The 15,626-nt window shown below is 41.4% G+C and overlaps 2 protein-coding genes across 2 annotated transcripts; one reads left to right on the forward strand and one right to left on the reverse strand.

Annotated features, from left to right (window-relative positions):
* Positions 1-3,841: 3,841 nt before the first annotated feature.
* Positions 3,842-6,765, reverse strand: cyp19a1a (cytochrome P450, family 19, subfamily A, polypeptide 1a). The gene is made up of 9 exons (XM_085458125.1): positions 6,585-6,765; positions 6,340-6,490; positions 6,072-6,226; positions 5,795-5,959; positions 5,543-5,657; positions 5,355-5,466; positions 5,003-5,165; positions 4,491-4,732; positions 3,842-4,228 (listed from the first exon to the last, which is right to left on the reverse strand). The coding sequence occupies exons 1-9, from the start codon at positions 6,739-6,741 to the stop codon at positions 3,968-3,970; spliced, it is 1,521 nt and encodes a 506-aa protein (XP_085314251.1). The 5' UTR covers positions 6,742-6,765; the 3' UTR covers positions 3,842-3,967.
* Positions 6,766-10,381: 3,616 nt separating this feature from the next.
* On the forward strand, positions 10,382-15,481 carry gldn (gliomedin). Its single transcript, XM_085458133.1, has 10 exons — positions 10,382-11,154; positions 12,695-12,746; positions 12,834-12,851; positions 13,003-13,101; positions 13,616-13,717; positions 13,816-13,932; positions 14,164-14,244; positions 14,329-14,454; positions 14,551-14,701; positions 14,793-15,481. Exons 1-10 carry the CDS (start codon positions 10,612-10,614, stop codon positions 15,256-15,258), a joined length of 1,755 nt encoding a protein of 584 aa, XP_085314259.1. The 5' UTR covers positions 10,382-10,611; the 3' UTR covers positions 15,259-15,481.
* The last annotated feature ends 145 nt before the right edge of the window (positions 15,482-15,626 follow it).

The raw sequence follows: 15,626 nt of genomic DNA on the forward strand, positions 1-15,626 counted from the left end.
GCTGATTTCTTTAATTATTGTTTTGTTTAGTTTTTAAGAGCTAATTCTCATTTCTAAAGACTAGCTACCCTTAAGAGGGAAGTAAAAAATAGACCCTATAAATAAAAGTTTTAATAACTTCTTAAAGAAAAACAATTGAGGGGGGATTTCTCTAAAAGTTATCAGTACTATAAAAAAGTTTTTGCAGTTCCTGCTGATGGTGATGTACAATGACTCAACTAGGCCCGTGCATGAGGATGTGATAATTAAAACACCATTACACCCTGAGGCTACTTTACACTGGCTGTTAACACATTTGTCAAAAGCTGCTGGAAATTGAATGTATACAGATCTTTATTTTAAATTATAATTTAAATTCTTGCATGCTGCTCGATAATCTGTCTGTTCAGGCTTTGTTCTCTTTTAACATAAATCTAAGATAGATAAACACGGCTCGCCTTAAGGGTTTTTGAACTGTGAAAAAAAATTGACAGATGAGCAGCAGGTTGCATGTGAAAAAACCTCAAGAACAGCAGCTTCAGTGTATTTTTAGCTTGATGTTTGTCAGTATTCACTCATTTACATCCATCTTAATAACTTAATTCTCTCTAGCTCTTCTTAATGTTATTAAGCTCACAGATGTCATGGAGATTATTATGACGAAACATTTTTTCCTCGCAAATTTGCAAGATCTCATAAAGATCTGTCTGGGCTGCATGTAAAATGTTTTCCATCCTGATCGAGGGCAGAAATGAGATTGGGGTTGATGAGACTATTATGATTCATTTGCTATATCCCACAACACCTGCAAGGAACAGCCTGTGATCTGTGATGCACACACACACACACACACACACGCACTGAAAACAATATTACAGAGAGAAAGACACAGTCTCTCTACAGTAACAAACACACACACAGTCACACAGACAGTGACTTTGCTTCTTGCAGAGGTGCCGAAATGATTTGTTGCAGGTACTGATTAGCCTACCAAGCAGCTGTGTGCGTGCTACCCTTCCTTTACAGTTTTTTCTGAATGCTTAAACCCTAACTGTGATTCCTGTAGCACAATCTCTAAAACTATTCAGACTTATAGCAAAACCACTCACTGAGTTTGCAAAACTAAAAGCACAAAAACTGCTTTGCACTCAGTTTGCAATTTTGTAACACACACTTTGCAAAGCTGTAGGCACAATTCACTGCACAACACTCAATTACCAAATTTCCAACACACTCCTAGCAAAAGTATACACATGTATGGCTATCATTAACACTAATTTGCCAACTGTCTGGCACACTTTCACATGTCAAAACTTTCTTAGATAATTAGTTCACTTTGCAATCAGCCTAAGCACTATAATACAGGTAAGCTGTGTGTGCGGAGTACAATGGAGGGAGCAGAAAGAGTGAGAAGTAGAGGAGGCCGAGGAAGAGGACGTGGAGGTGAAGAAGTAGGATGAAGAGGACGACAAGGACAAGGAGGAGCAAGAGGAAGACGAGGAGGGGGGAGAGGAAGGGTAGGAAGAGTAAGAAATAGAATTACTGATGACATCAGAGCTACAATAGTGGACCATGTAATCAACCGTGGAATGACCCTGAGGGTAGCTGGCCAACGGGTCCAGCCTAACTCGAGCCGCTACACTGTAGCAAGTACCATAAGGACATCTTGAAATGAGAATCGGTTAGCACAGTCACTCCGCACAAAGATTTGTAGCACTGCCATATGCCAATGAGAAACACACCAATACCATTGATGTAAAAATACTGAAATTGTTACTTTACAGAATTGCTAGATGACCAGATGCTGGGGGCAGAGGAAGCATGTTCACTGCAGACCAAGTAACCCATATAGTCATTATGGCGATTGCAAATAATCCTATACTTGGAAATGAACACTTGTGTTTGTTTTGATGTGTTTGACTAAACACCAGTACTTGAAGTTTGGATCCCTCTATGCTTATGGATCTATGACAGAAGTATGAGCTCAAACTGACATAGCCTACCTTGTGCACAGAGAAAGCAAAAGCCAGATGTGTTTTGTATTCATACCATCAGTGTGCAGTTGGCGCATTGTGTGCTTAGTAGATGATGGCTTGTGTGTACTGTTTGATACGGAAACACCATTTTTACGAAGGTGTGAAGAGTTAATCTAGCTGTGTTTGCTTTTGCAAGAGAACTACAATGTTTTGATGATTGGGTGACAGGTTTTCTTATTTGTGTGAAGAGTTTTGCAAAATTAGCCAATAGTTACAAAAAATGTGCTTAAGCAATCAGAAAAAACTGTAATACCCTCCCATCTCACTGTGATCAGCACCATAAGGCCCCAAGAGGTCGCATCAGTCAAGCTGAGACAGATACTCTTATTTTGATCGTGTCACTCTCTTGTATCACTGACACACAGCTGACTGTTGACATGCAGAAACTGCACTGCGCAGCTGAAACTCTGCACACACTGCCTGTTTGAACACAGTTTCTTTCTCAGCCCTTTTTCTTTCAAACATTGAACAGTGATTGTTCAGCGTGTTTGTTGATTGCTTCTAGCAAAGCAATACAAGCTGAAGCATCTCAGTATGAAATGTATTAGCCACTTTTGCCCAAAGGCAGAGCAACTGAACATAATGAAAAGACTAGACGCTGAAGATAAAGATCAAATCACTGTATTAGGTGTTACTGCGCCCTCTCCTGACCAATGTTAGTGTTACATAATTGCAACAAGAGATGCCTTTTTTTTTCTTTTTGTGGCTGTCGAAGGGCAGTTTTATCACCCACTCAGAACAATTTCGAGACTAACGATGCCTTATAGATCATAAAGTCACACATGTTAGATCTATTGAAAAGCACCATAATGCACCGTTTACTGGAGTAAGTGAATCATCTCTTGCTTGTTTTGCAATTAGACAAAAGAGATCTGGTTACTTTGGTGTTATCAGACTTGCATTGGTTGTCTGTGGATTATAAAATGGCACTGTTTGTGACGACATGACTTCCTGATACTGTTTATCTGCTGTACATAGTTGTTGGTTTTTTTCAAGCCTGACACAGCGTGCTGAAATATGACAAGTCTTTGCCTTATAGCTCTTTGGGAATCACCTTGTTGGTGCAAAAATACTATTTCATGCCTGTCAAACTGTGTTATCGTTTGCATTTTTCAGAGATTCACAAAAGAAAAGAGAACAATGAGTGAAAAAGAAGTGTCCAAAGAAAAGCATTCAAAGACTTTCAGAAGGTCTGGAAAACTATTCCTCAAGAGCACTTTAAAAATTACAAAAAATTTGGCTTTTTGGAAGAAATAATATTTAAAGAAATAAAGGCTCGCTGAAGACTTTTGCACAGAACAGTAGGGGAGTTAGCTGTTGTGTCATTGTTTGGAATTAAAGTGTGTGGGTGCAGAGGAACTCTGGGAAAATGCCTGGTTTTCTCTCGCTTTTTTTCATGTGCAATAAAAATTTAAATGAACTTACTTCTCAGAGTTGGAGTAGACTTAGAATGCATCGCTTTCTTCTACTTATTCTCTGTGTAATAACTTGTATTTACATTCCCCTTTGCTTCCATTGGACTTTGCCTTTGCTTTTGTTTTTTTGTAATAAAAGGACAAATTTGAAATCCTTTTTCATTTTCTGTGTTCTTAAATGACAAACGCACATTTATACCACATTTAATAAATTATTAATCGTGTGATTAGTTCAATTTAGGTGTAAGATATTTAAAAAAGGAGAATGAGAAAAATGTGGGGTCAAATAAAAAAAATACAAAAACAAAAAACTGTGAACTAAATATGTATGACATGCAGACAAAATGATGAGACGACAACACACATTTGTGACACAATAATCTACATTTATTTCAGTGTTAGCAGGTTTAAATGTACATTTCACATCATGCATACAGTTTGAGTACAATTACAATCTTTGCGTATATCAAAATATAAAGGCTAGCTTTGTGTCGTTATAAGATTATACAAATTAAGTATACAAAAGTACAGGTACAGCTAAAGGTTCGGGTCTCGGAGGGTTTGACAGTTGCTTCTCTGCCTGGGTAAGAACCTCATGTGGAGATGATCAGCCTCTACAGGCTGCTGGGAAAGGTTGTTGGTTTGTGTGAGGCAGTCCAGGGTCGGGCCCTCGTGAGTACAAACAGAGTACTGAGACAGCAGTGTCACCAAAATGGATTTCATCATCAGCATGGCGATGTGCTTGCCAATGCACGAGCGAGGGCCTGAACCGAACGGCTGAAAGTAGCGCCGAGGAACCTGGAGGCAGAACAAGAGGACCGATGAGAAAAAAAGTAAAAGGAAAGATGTATTTTCAAGAACACGAAGCTCAGATGATCTGTGTGGGTGTGGCTTCATCGGGCTGGACTGAAAGATTCTGATTGACGTGTTTCTAATTGCTGACTGGTGCAACTGGAACAAGTGCCAGACAAGAACAAATAAGTGTGACATCATCTTTTTCAACCAAGTTCCACCTCTTTCTAACCAGGAGAAAAAGTAAAGCAATGAAAGCACTACTCACATTCTTTTCAAAGTTTTCCAGATTAAATTGATTGCCTTTGAGGAAAAACTCGGTGCGGTGCATTCGGCTTGTGTTCAGAATGATGTTTGTGCCCTTCGGTATCCTGTAGCCTTCCATGATGTCATCAGACAGGGCTCGACGCATGGTGCATTCCACCACTGGGTGGAAGCGCAAGGATTCATTGATGAAGCTCTCAAGCACCTGCAGCTTGTGAAGATCCTGGTTCTGAAGCTGTCTCTCACCTGTAGCAGCAACAGACTGTTGTGAATTCAAGTTTTTCAGCCTGGAGCAAATGCAGTGAAATGCAATACTCCTGAGTTAATGAAGGTTATTGTGGCCAGGTTTTGTGGTTTTGGTGATATAGTTGGACTTATTCTTTTAAATGGGGTGTGTAAGCGTAATAGTAAGAGCTGTCAGTGTAGAGTGAAACAGTGCCAAGTGTCAAAATGTATCTTTGATGTGCAGCAAATCAGTTATAATTGCATTTTTTCTTAACTGCTGCAGCCTCTTACCCACAACAGCGTCTATCTCCTGTAGCAGCTGCAGCTCCACGTGTGGGTTTTGTTTGAGGAGCAGAAGCATGAAGAAGAGACTGACGGACAGAGTGTCCGGAGCTGCGATCACCATCTCCAGCACGCACTGCGTCACATCGTCAGCAGACAGCTCGCCGTGGTTCTGAAAACACAGTTGAATGCAAATATGCTGTCTGACCTTACTTGGTAGGCGGAAAAGAAATCCAGCATTTCACATGCAAAGAGGAACTGCTGAGACAGCTTGAAAATGAAAAAACACAAGTACCACAAGTGAAAGGTTTTACTTTAAATGAAAGTATATTTGCAGAAGGAGAATACTTCGTAGACTGACTTGTGCAAATATGAGCTCTGCCGTGAAGTTGATGTCGTCCAGCTTATCTGCCTGCTCCATATTTTTCCTCTTTTGATCTACAAGATGTTTAATGGCATCGTGTAACTCCTGGCTGTGAGATAACAGATAACACATATTTAAAAAGATGAAACTAAAGGTGGGCTTATGTATGAGACTGAGTGACTCACGCTGCTGTCTTGTGCCTGTGGTGAATCCAGCCGAACTTGAAGTAGATGTCAGGTTTGATAAGCACATCCTGCCATGTGTGAAAATACTTTAGAATCTTCAGCAGCAGCTCTTTCTCTGGATGCAAGGTAACATAAATATATTAGCATGCTAAAATCGTTCCCATATCTTTTTGATCCACTTCTGGAGACAAGAAATTCTTTATGTACAGCTTGCATGATAACGCAAGTAACATATTCATGCATCCTATTCACCATTGAGAGGTACGCCCAGGAAGAGTCTGTTAGAGATGTCCACCACGGTGCAGCGCATCAAACTGAGGATATCAACGAGTCCCAGGGTGTCCAGGTGGTCCAGGTGAGCCTTTGTGGAAGAGATGCAAACATCCACCGTCTGCTGCAAATTTGGGCCTGACAGAGCTGACAACATGAGATGGTTTTATGATTTCGTTTAGACAAATATTTGCTGTTTAAAAATCACATTTGAATAGCTGACTTTGTTTTGAAGTTCATGAAAGAGTTCCAGTTTTACCTTTAGCAAAATAGGTGCGTATCTTTTTCCACAGAGTTACGTTGTTGTTGAATATGATGCCTCTCTCGTTCATGCCGATGCAGCTGAGTCCCTGAATGCTCCCAAAACGTGAATTGTAGTTTCCGTTCTTCAGCACATGCTGCACTGCTGAAGCTCTGGTTTAAAAAAAAAAAAAAAACAATAACAAAAAATCCACTGAAGCTTTTCATTTTACTTCTTGACTGGCTTGTTTGGTAGCATCAGCACTGACAGATTGAATGCAACTAACCTGCTTAGTATGAGCGTCTCTTCTCCGTTGATCCAGACTCTAACAATGTCTCCATACTTGTTATTGTAGTAGTTGCTGGCTCTGCCTATGCCAGTCCAGATAAATCTCAGATATGACAGAAGTGGGCCCAAACCCAAACAGAAAGAAGGACCTGTTGTATTAAAAAAGCAGAAAATATATTTCAGCTCTCACAACATTCTGTTGTAAAAACAAACAAACTCCTAATTAGAGCAACCTGAACCAACCTGGCGCAATTTTCTTGTCCGTGTGACTCCAGGCAACCAACAGCAGACAGACGAGCAGTATCAGCGTTCTGGTTGCCATTGATATTCCATGCGATTGGATGGCATTTGAGGTCACGGACAGATCTGCCACCACGGCGTCTAAGCCTACAGGACCCATCGCCTGTTCACAAGTAGAGATCAGATCCACGAGAAGGGTGATGATGTAGAGCAGCCTGCACAGACCTGAAGGGTCCGAATGCTCACATCTGCCTTTTTATAGGCGGTCTGAGCTGGTTACGTGCCAGGTCAGGGTAATGCAAAAGCCACAACACTGCAGGAAAAAGGTAAACAATACTGTGGCAACCTTGAGGGATTGGGTTTGTGCTTGTGCCCTTGGGTTTACAGGACCTAGTTCAGCGGTTGCATGTTGGCAAATATGAGCTCATATTTGGCATTTTGTTGATGAGAAGGTTTTCACCTCCTTTAAACTTTAAAAGAAGTTGCTTTGCCTGTGAGAACTTGAGAACATCAGTGTTATTTGCTCTAGCTGCCTATTAAAAATCAGCTTTTCAATAAATGCACATTTTTCATCTGTTTTTATTAAACAAGCGAGACAAGGGAATGGATTAAATGTTAATATTGACATATGTAATTGCATTTGAATTATATTCTTCATTACATTGATTCTAGATTTATGTTCAAAAGCTGACTTGGATTTTAGGTGATACATTTTCATTCAAAATCAGAGCTATTTGTTTTAATCAGAGCTGCTATGTATTCATATTGTACTCACACATGTGATCATATTACAGTAAAGTCTAAAAAATAGGAAAATGCTATCCATTTAATCCTGGCTTCCTGTGTTTTAATTTATTTGGCGTTGCTCTCAGATCCAGTGAAGCCAGGAAATAAGTTACACATAATACCAGTGTTAAATGCAGATACCATATTGTATTTGTTTATTTGTTTATCAGATGAATAAATGAAGATGATATGCTCTATGTACTACAGTAAAGCTAGACTGATCTGTTCATCTCCAGCCCCCAGACAGTTTGAAGAAAGAGTGGATAGCTGTAGCTAATGGAGAGACTGGTGGAAGAATTTTCCTCGCCAGAAAACAAAGTGGAGAAAAAAAAAAAGGTCATCAGTATTAAAGCTGGTCTGTGAACTAAAAACATGGAACAACTCGGTGAATATTGACATTATCTGTGACTTTTAGCCACTTTCAGTTCTCCGCTGAGCATTATAAATTCTAAAAATCCTCAACATAACCCATGCTGTCTGCTCTTGTGCCTGCCTTTGTTTCCTTGGCTCATTCTGCATAAAGAACCCTGCAAACTCACCGCCCACACTCCAGTCCAAGAATGTGCACACTTCAAATGACTGACTGTGTGCTGTGCCCCTGCCTCGATAACGATGCCCTGTGTGATGGCGTAGACCTAGATTGTTCTGCATGATTAAGCGACGACAGCCCCCTTTGTTTCTCCTAAAAAGTAGAAGTGTGCGTAACCTCGTCTCTGGGCTTTGAGTTGTGGTCAACCGCATCTTTATCACTAGTATATGTTTAGGGAGTTATTCAGAAACGAGCTGTTGAAAAGGTTTTTGACATGTCAGAATATGTGTTATATGTAGGATTATATTATTACATCACATATTTAGATAAACATAAAAAATTAAGTACACCCTCTTTCAGCTCTAATGCTTTACATACTGCACAAGGGTTACACACAATTTACACAACCTATAATTTATCACCATCCACAGTCATTGCAGGAGTGGACGTCCCAGCAAATTCAGACTGTGCAGTGCTCAGAAAAACTGAAAACCTCAGCTAGCATCTTAAACATCAAAGTTCAAGACAGTACAATTAGAAATAGACTGAAAAGGTATGGCTAGTTGTTTTGTCCACAGGTGAAAGGCTGTTCTCTCTGAAAGATCACTGGCACATCTAGAACAGTCTCCCTGAAAGAGAGATGTCCTCAAACCTCAATGAACTCAAACACTGCTTTAAAAAAAGAGTGTGCTGATTTATACCACGTGTTGTTGTTCTTCTGAGGTTATATTTAAATAGCCTGCTAAAATCATATATATATTTTTAATCACGTGTAAAACCTCAGAAGTTAAAGAGGGTGAAGTTTCACTTTCAAACTAACAGAACAGAAGGAGAGACTGATGATTTTGACCAGCAGCGAAAGAAAGCAGACTCTCAGCTTTGTGCTGCCCGAGCAACCTTGGGGAATTTATCACATGATTCACATTTAAAGCAGCACTGGAGAGTTGGTCATGAGATATGATAACACTGTGAAGCTGAACTTGCCTTCCCCACCAGCTCCGCCGCTGCACATTACAAGCTACATGCAACAGAAAGTGTTGCCTTTACTGTTTGACATTACACGCTGAACTCCACTTTATTCTTTTCTGTTGACACTATGAGAGGACTTACCTGCAGTACAAGTAATCCCTCACTTTTATTTCTGTAGTAGTCCTAATAAATTTTAAATTTCTGAGCAGGAAGAAGTGGGAGGGTGGATGAAGTCTTCAGGAAGGCTGGCCATCTGTCTGTCCTTGGGCAGGAGTCCGAATTCGAACATGGACCTGTGGGAAGAACAGAGATAAAGCTGCTTTCCCAGCAGCTGCAGCTTAGGAAGGAGAAAAGGCTACAGGAGGGAATGTCAAAATATAGATTTAGTATGAAATAATTAATAAGCCTTTGCAAAAAAATATATCTGGAATGCAAAGAAAAGAAAAGAAAAGAAAAGAAAAGAAAAGAAAAGAAAAGAAAAGAAAAGAAAAGAAAAGAAAAGAAAAGAAAAGAAAATTATTATAAAAACTCATATGTACATGTCTGGCTGGAGCAGTTCAAGCTGTCCAACCACTGGCCATCAGTGACCCACACTACAGGGTGAGCTCAGGGCTTGAATCTATGTTGCTTGGCTGATTTCTTCCTCTACCTCCTCCTATGCTGAACCCATGTGTGTGTGTTTGTGTAAAAGGGCTTTAACGCGGCTGCAAGAGCATGTAGGTCAGCGACATGAAGTGAGCAGTGCTCTAAAACACCACAGATGCCAATTAACTTCCTCATTAAAGCACTATTAAGGTAGTCACATCTTTGTTTAAGCCAAAGCAGGCTGTACCAGCTACCTTTTGCAGGGAGAAAAGCTTCAAATGCCTTAATTTCTTTTCTGCTGAATTGTCACCTTTCCAGTTAAATGTCATTTTTCAGTTCTAAATCAAAGCTGTGGAAATGGGCCATTGTTGCGCCTGGTGAATGGAAGCTGTGAGGATGTGACAAGGACGAGAGCCGGGGGGAGAAATTCAAGGATACAGGAGGTGGGAAAAAGGAGAGAACTCAGTGGAGCTATAGTGGTAATATGTAATGATGTAATGTATTTTCTTTTAATGCCATATAGGCCTAACAACAACAACAACAACAACAACAATAATAATAATAATAATGTAATTGTGTAATAATGTAAATGTACCAGTGAACAGTTGTTTTTTTTTCTGGTGTATTCGTGCTTTCTTGTAATGTGTTTGAGTCCTCTTGTGTGTTCATCATATATGTGCGCGTGCATGTGTGTGTGTGAGAGAGATGTCAGTCTGCCCACGGCGGTGCAGTAGAATGGGTTCAGATGAATATAAATCAGGTGACTGAACAGGCGGGGGTTTCTCCCCAGACAAGCTCAGAAGATTGTGTAATGCCCACTCCTACATCACTGGTTTGCATGTACACACACACACACACACACACACACACACACTCACACACATACATAACCCCATCTCCACTTGGTGAACAGCCACTGTATTTACCAGTCTGCCTTCAGACAGACCACCAGTGTTGAGCTCAGATACTGAAGCTGACTAGATTTTATTTAGAGATTTCAAACAAGCTGAACGAGAGCTTAAATTTCCGCTAAAGTCTTCCTGTCTCTTGGATTACTTTGAATTTTAGATGTTTTGATTTTTGTTGGGAGCACCTTGTTCCATAAGGTCATAGAGCTAACACATCCTCTGTGCTGTTTCACTGTTCTTTCATTCTCTTTGAATGCTGAGGTCAGTGGTTGACCCCCAGAAGAGAGGAGGTGAAGTGGTGACAATGTGGATTCCCACACCCAGCATGACTCTCCCTCAGCGGATGGTGCTGTACGGGACGTGTGTCGTGGCACTGATGAACTCTATAGGCCTTCTGGTGCTCTTGGTCCAGCAGAATCAGCAGTGTGCCAGGCTGGAGCAGACAGAGGCACGGCTGATGGAGGTGGAGCAGAGCTCTGTGGTGGAGTTTCTTCAAGAGGTGCCCAGAGGAGCATCAGGGCTGCGGGCGAGCGTGGGGGAACAGCCACAATATCAGTACCAATACTCCAGGAACAAGAGGAGCAAAGAAGAGGAAAAGGAGCTACAGCAGGAGCTGCAGGAGATTCGCCAGGAGGAGGGAAAGGAGATCAGTGAGCAGGAGGCCAGCCAGGAGGTCGGAGAGGAAACCGACAAGAGGACGAAGCACGAGAAGCACAAGCAGCGGCACAGCCAGCACTACCACAAGGCGCAGGTGCAGGACGACATGATGATGATGATGACATACTCCATGGTCCCGGTGAGTCTAGATCCTTGAATGAGAGAGAGAGAGAGAGAGAGAGAGAAGGCAAGCCAGGACATTTAGAGCAGCTCAGCCTGCTTCCTTGTTTTGTGATTGCTTAATAATGCTGTCGCTAATGGTTCACTGGACTAATGGCTGAAAGTCGTAACGCTCATGGAGCCTGACGAGCTGGCAGCGCCGAAGGCTCCAGATCCTGTTTGTGGTAATATGATTACAGGAATTTTAGTTTAGATGTCCTAATCAAACTCCAACAGAATATTTCCATTTATCAAACTACTTTTTTGTAAACACACTTGAAGTTTAATTTTGTACCATTTTAAGCTTCTACTCAGCTACATTTCACAGAAAAACTGTAGTTATTTAACATACTGAGATTCTGCATTCAAATCATGCTCGTCTTATTGAATATGACTTACTCTAGTCACTGCCACAAAGTAAATATTATTACATATCAAATAATAATAATAATAATATTCCTCGCAGATAATTATGTATATATCTTAAATATTATTCTATAGATAGTGACTTAAAAGCACTATACAAAAGAATTTCAACCAATGTGAATGACTGAATTTGAGCCAATGAATGTTAATGTAACTTAAAAAAGGAAACATTCCTGACATTCTCAGTAACATTGAACAGTCTGATTTCTTTGGAAACACTCTGTGAAACTCATTAACTAGCTTCTGATGACTCAGAGGGTAACGGTAAGGGTTTGGGGGCATTATGTGTAGCTGGCGGATTTCAAGATGCATAATGGATGAAGTTAGAGCCACAAATTCAACTGTGAGACAACAGCAAATCAGATTTCAAGCTAGCACTTCAGTCAGTGCAGTCCCCTTTTGCTCTGAACATGAACCCTTTACCCTTCTGCAATCAAAGCCTAGACGAGTAAAACTAGTCAGTAGTTTTTGAACTACAAAACAGAAACTGGATGTTCTATTCTAGAGACTATCATATAAAAAGACTGGAGTTAGATTTACCCCATACATCCAAAGAAAGCGACATTTAATCTTCCTTTAGAGCACCTTGCCTCAGAGCAAAAGTGTGCAGCAGTCAGAGTTATTCTACCTGCACTTTAAAAAGGTGATGCCCGCTTTGCATGAACTAGGGTCAGCATCAACAAGCTCTTAATCTCCATGCAATATTTTAGCTCCTCTTGCTCTTTTCTCTATAATAACCAAGCTCAGAGTCAAATGTAAAACATTTAATACTCAGACTGTAGTAACATTTCTCATCTACCAAAATGATCAGTCAGTTTAATGTGTATGTCAGGCTCATGTTCTGGCCTGTGCACAGAATGCTGACTCATACCTACTGAGTGTGAACACCACACAATTAACACGATGCTAACTGCAGTTTCCTTAATGGCCGCTGGTGTCTTTTAACATGAAGGGGTTTCTGAAGTCTACACAGATAATCTTTAACTGGCACGTTAAAAGGTGCAGGGTTTTTATTTTTAATAGAGTAATTTTAGGTAAAGTATGCTGCTAAATTTACTGCATTAATATTTTTTCTATTTCCTCTTTTACTTCAGATCAAAGTGCTGATTGATATTTGCAACAGCACCAGGGGAGTCTGCATAGCTGGTATGTTTTACTCGTATGAATCATGTGATCATGTTCAGAATATTACTTTTAAAAAATTCTCTAACATTTCTAAACTTTCGTTTACAGGCCCTCCAGGTCCGCCGGGTAAGTCAACCCACAATTCCTAATCCAAATTTAAAACCTGCTGTAGGGTATGTCTCCTTTGTGGTTTAGTGACCCATATTCTTGATAAGTCTTTTTTTAATGTTTATTCTTTCGTTGAGTCCACAGTAAAGATTTTTTTGTGTTACTCTAGGTTTGCCTGGTGCAGATGGCCTGCCTGGACACAATGGGACTGATGGCATCCCAGGACTGAATGGACTTCCTGGGGCTGATGGGAAAAGAGGAAGAAAAGGTAAGGAATTAGTGCTTTCACTCGGCATCCATCCTTATTTTGTCCTCAGGCAATCTTGGCCATTTAAGCATAGAAGTACTGGCACAATGTAAAAGTCAAAAGGTTGAGTATAACCTGCAGAGAAAAGTATTAAAATAGCAAAAAAGAAGAAACAGCCACTTAAACTCCTTGGCATGCACACACACACACACACACACACACGCACAGACTTCTTTCTGTCCATGTATCACAATGCAAGCAGAATTTATTCACATTTTTGCTTCATGAATGAGTGAAGAGTTTGAAACAGCTTTCTTCCCTTGCCGATATTATTCATCTCTGTGGCTTTGGGCTTCAGCTGAATGAACTGGAAAACTGTCTTCCAGTATTCTCCCACTTCACTCTGCTCTCCTCCACAGTGGATGGCATGATTCATGCCAGCAATTCAATGGGACAATTCATTTCAACAATGGGGCAAAGTGTATTGAGGTTACGAATACAATGTTCTAGCTATTTTGCACGGTGTTCTCCGCAGGGCCACCAGGTGAGAAAGGAGAACCAGGAGAAAGAGGGGAGCGAGGAGAGCTGGGCCCACCCGGAGAGAAGATCCAACCATCCAATGATGCCATTATTGAGGGTGAGTAGAACTTTATTGACTTGAACCATTTTGCAGATGACCTGAAATAAAAATAAATTTAAATGGATAACATTTAGACATTCTCTCCATTTGAGCAGGTCCACCTGGGCCTCCAGGACCACCTGGGCCTATGGGTCCTCCTGGCCCGCCGGGGCCTCAGGGGCCTCCCAGAACAGGGCACCGCAGAGCTCACCTCCAAGCTTCTCATAATCAGGGTGAGAGATCAGTCATAGTTTGCAGGTGACATTTGTGTTCCTAAAAACAGTTGTTGACAAAATAATTTTCAATGCAATCAAAGCTCTCGGGAAGAAGGTTCAAATTCTCTCTCTCTTTTTAAATTCAAAGACCCCCCCCCCCCCCCTCCCCATAAAGTGTCTAATTGAAACCTTCTGACAAACTAGTCCATCAATGACATGACTAAAACAGGATGAAACTGCTTCTAACAGGGCTACATGCCATTCCAAATGATGAAACCTCACCTGTAAAGGAGACAGAAAAACTACACGAGAAGACTGCCAAAAGGAACGGTACGTTTCCAGAGGAGGTTGTGTTCATGTGCAGTCATGTGACCTGTGAGTAAATCCCCTGAGATTTTTTGTTTTTCCCCACAGACTGCCTGATTAAGTCTCTGATCAACCCCAGAAATGTGACAAAGATGAAAACCACATTTGGCACATGGATGAAGGACACCGCTCAGCTGAACGATGAGCGAATATGGGTGGCGGATCACTTTTCTGGTAGGCTGGTTACAGAGTGTCGCGCATGTGCTCCTGTCCCCACTTTTATAATCTCCACGTCTTTTAGCAGTAAAGATTTTGCTTGTTCTTCCCCAGGTCGCATGCTGAAGGAGTACAAAAGCATTTCCTTTTTCCAGAAGAACAGCAGCGACACCATAGACGTTATAAAGTACTATCAAGGCTGCGGCCACATCGTTCACAATGGCTTCTTTTATTATCATGCTGCTGGCACTCCCAGCATTGCCAAGTAAGCCTTAAAGCCACTCGATGCACATCAAGGTGATTTTTTATGACTTCCACATCCTTCATTTAGCAGCTTCCTGCTTGTGTGTTCACAGATTTGACTTCAGCACCAAAAGACTTCAGACTCTCACTATTGAAAACTCTTTGTACAACAACCTCGCCTACCTGCTCCCCAACTCTAAGACCTACTTCAAGCTGGCAGCAGATGAGAACGGCCTGTGGCTGATCTTTGCATCCAATGTTGACGAGAGCATCATGGTGGCCCAGCTGGACCAGAAGACCTTCTCCGTCACATCCTACGTGAACACCACCTATCCTCGCATCAAAGCCGGCAACGCCTTCATCGCCTGTGGCGTCCTGTATGTCACCGACACCAAAGACACCAGAGTCACCTTTGCGTTTGACCTGCTGAAGGGAAAGCCGGTCAATGTGACCTTTGACCTGAGGTCTGCTGGTGAAGTGCTGGCAATGCTCTCCTACAGCCCAAAGGACAGACACCTGTATGTTTGGGACCACAGCTACGTCAGGCTGTATGTGGTCCACTTCATCTCTGATGAGTGAGAAACATGATGTCCGAACACGACCGTTACAGTAAATACTGAGAGCAAAACGCCTGCAGACTTTCATCTATTCACTGCATCTGAAAACTGATAACACAAGAGTGACATACACTGTGTGTGTCGCTGTTTTAAATATATTGTCCCGTGTTACTTTTGTGTTAAGTGAAATTGTAATTGACCGTCAAACTATTTCACTAAAGTAAATATGGTTTTGGTTAACAAGACGTTTGCGCTGTTGCCTCACAGCTAGAAGGTCCTGGGTTTGAATCCGCCACCTGGCCAGGGCCTTTCTGTATGGAATTTGCATGTTTCCCCCGTGTAGTCCAGCTTCCTCCCACAGTCCAAAGACATCCAGTTAGTGGGGTGAGC

Source organism: Copadichromis virginalis, linkage group LG1 (genome assembly GCF_057382275.1).
Source record: "Copadichromis virginalis isolate Kocher_CV1m ecotype Utaka linkage group LG1, C_Virginalis_male_GT1.1, whole genome shotgun sequence".
NCBI lineage: Eukaryota > Metazoa > Chordata > Actinopteri > Cichliformes > Cichlidae > Copadichromis > Copadichromis virginalis.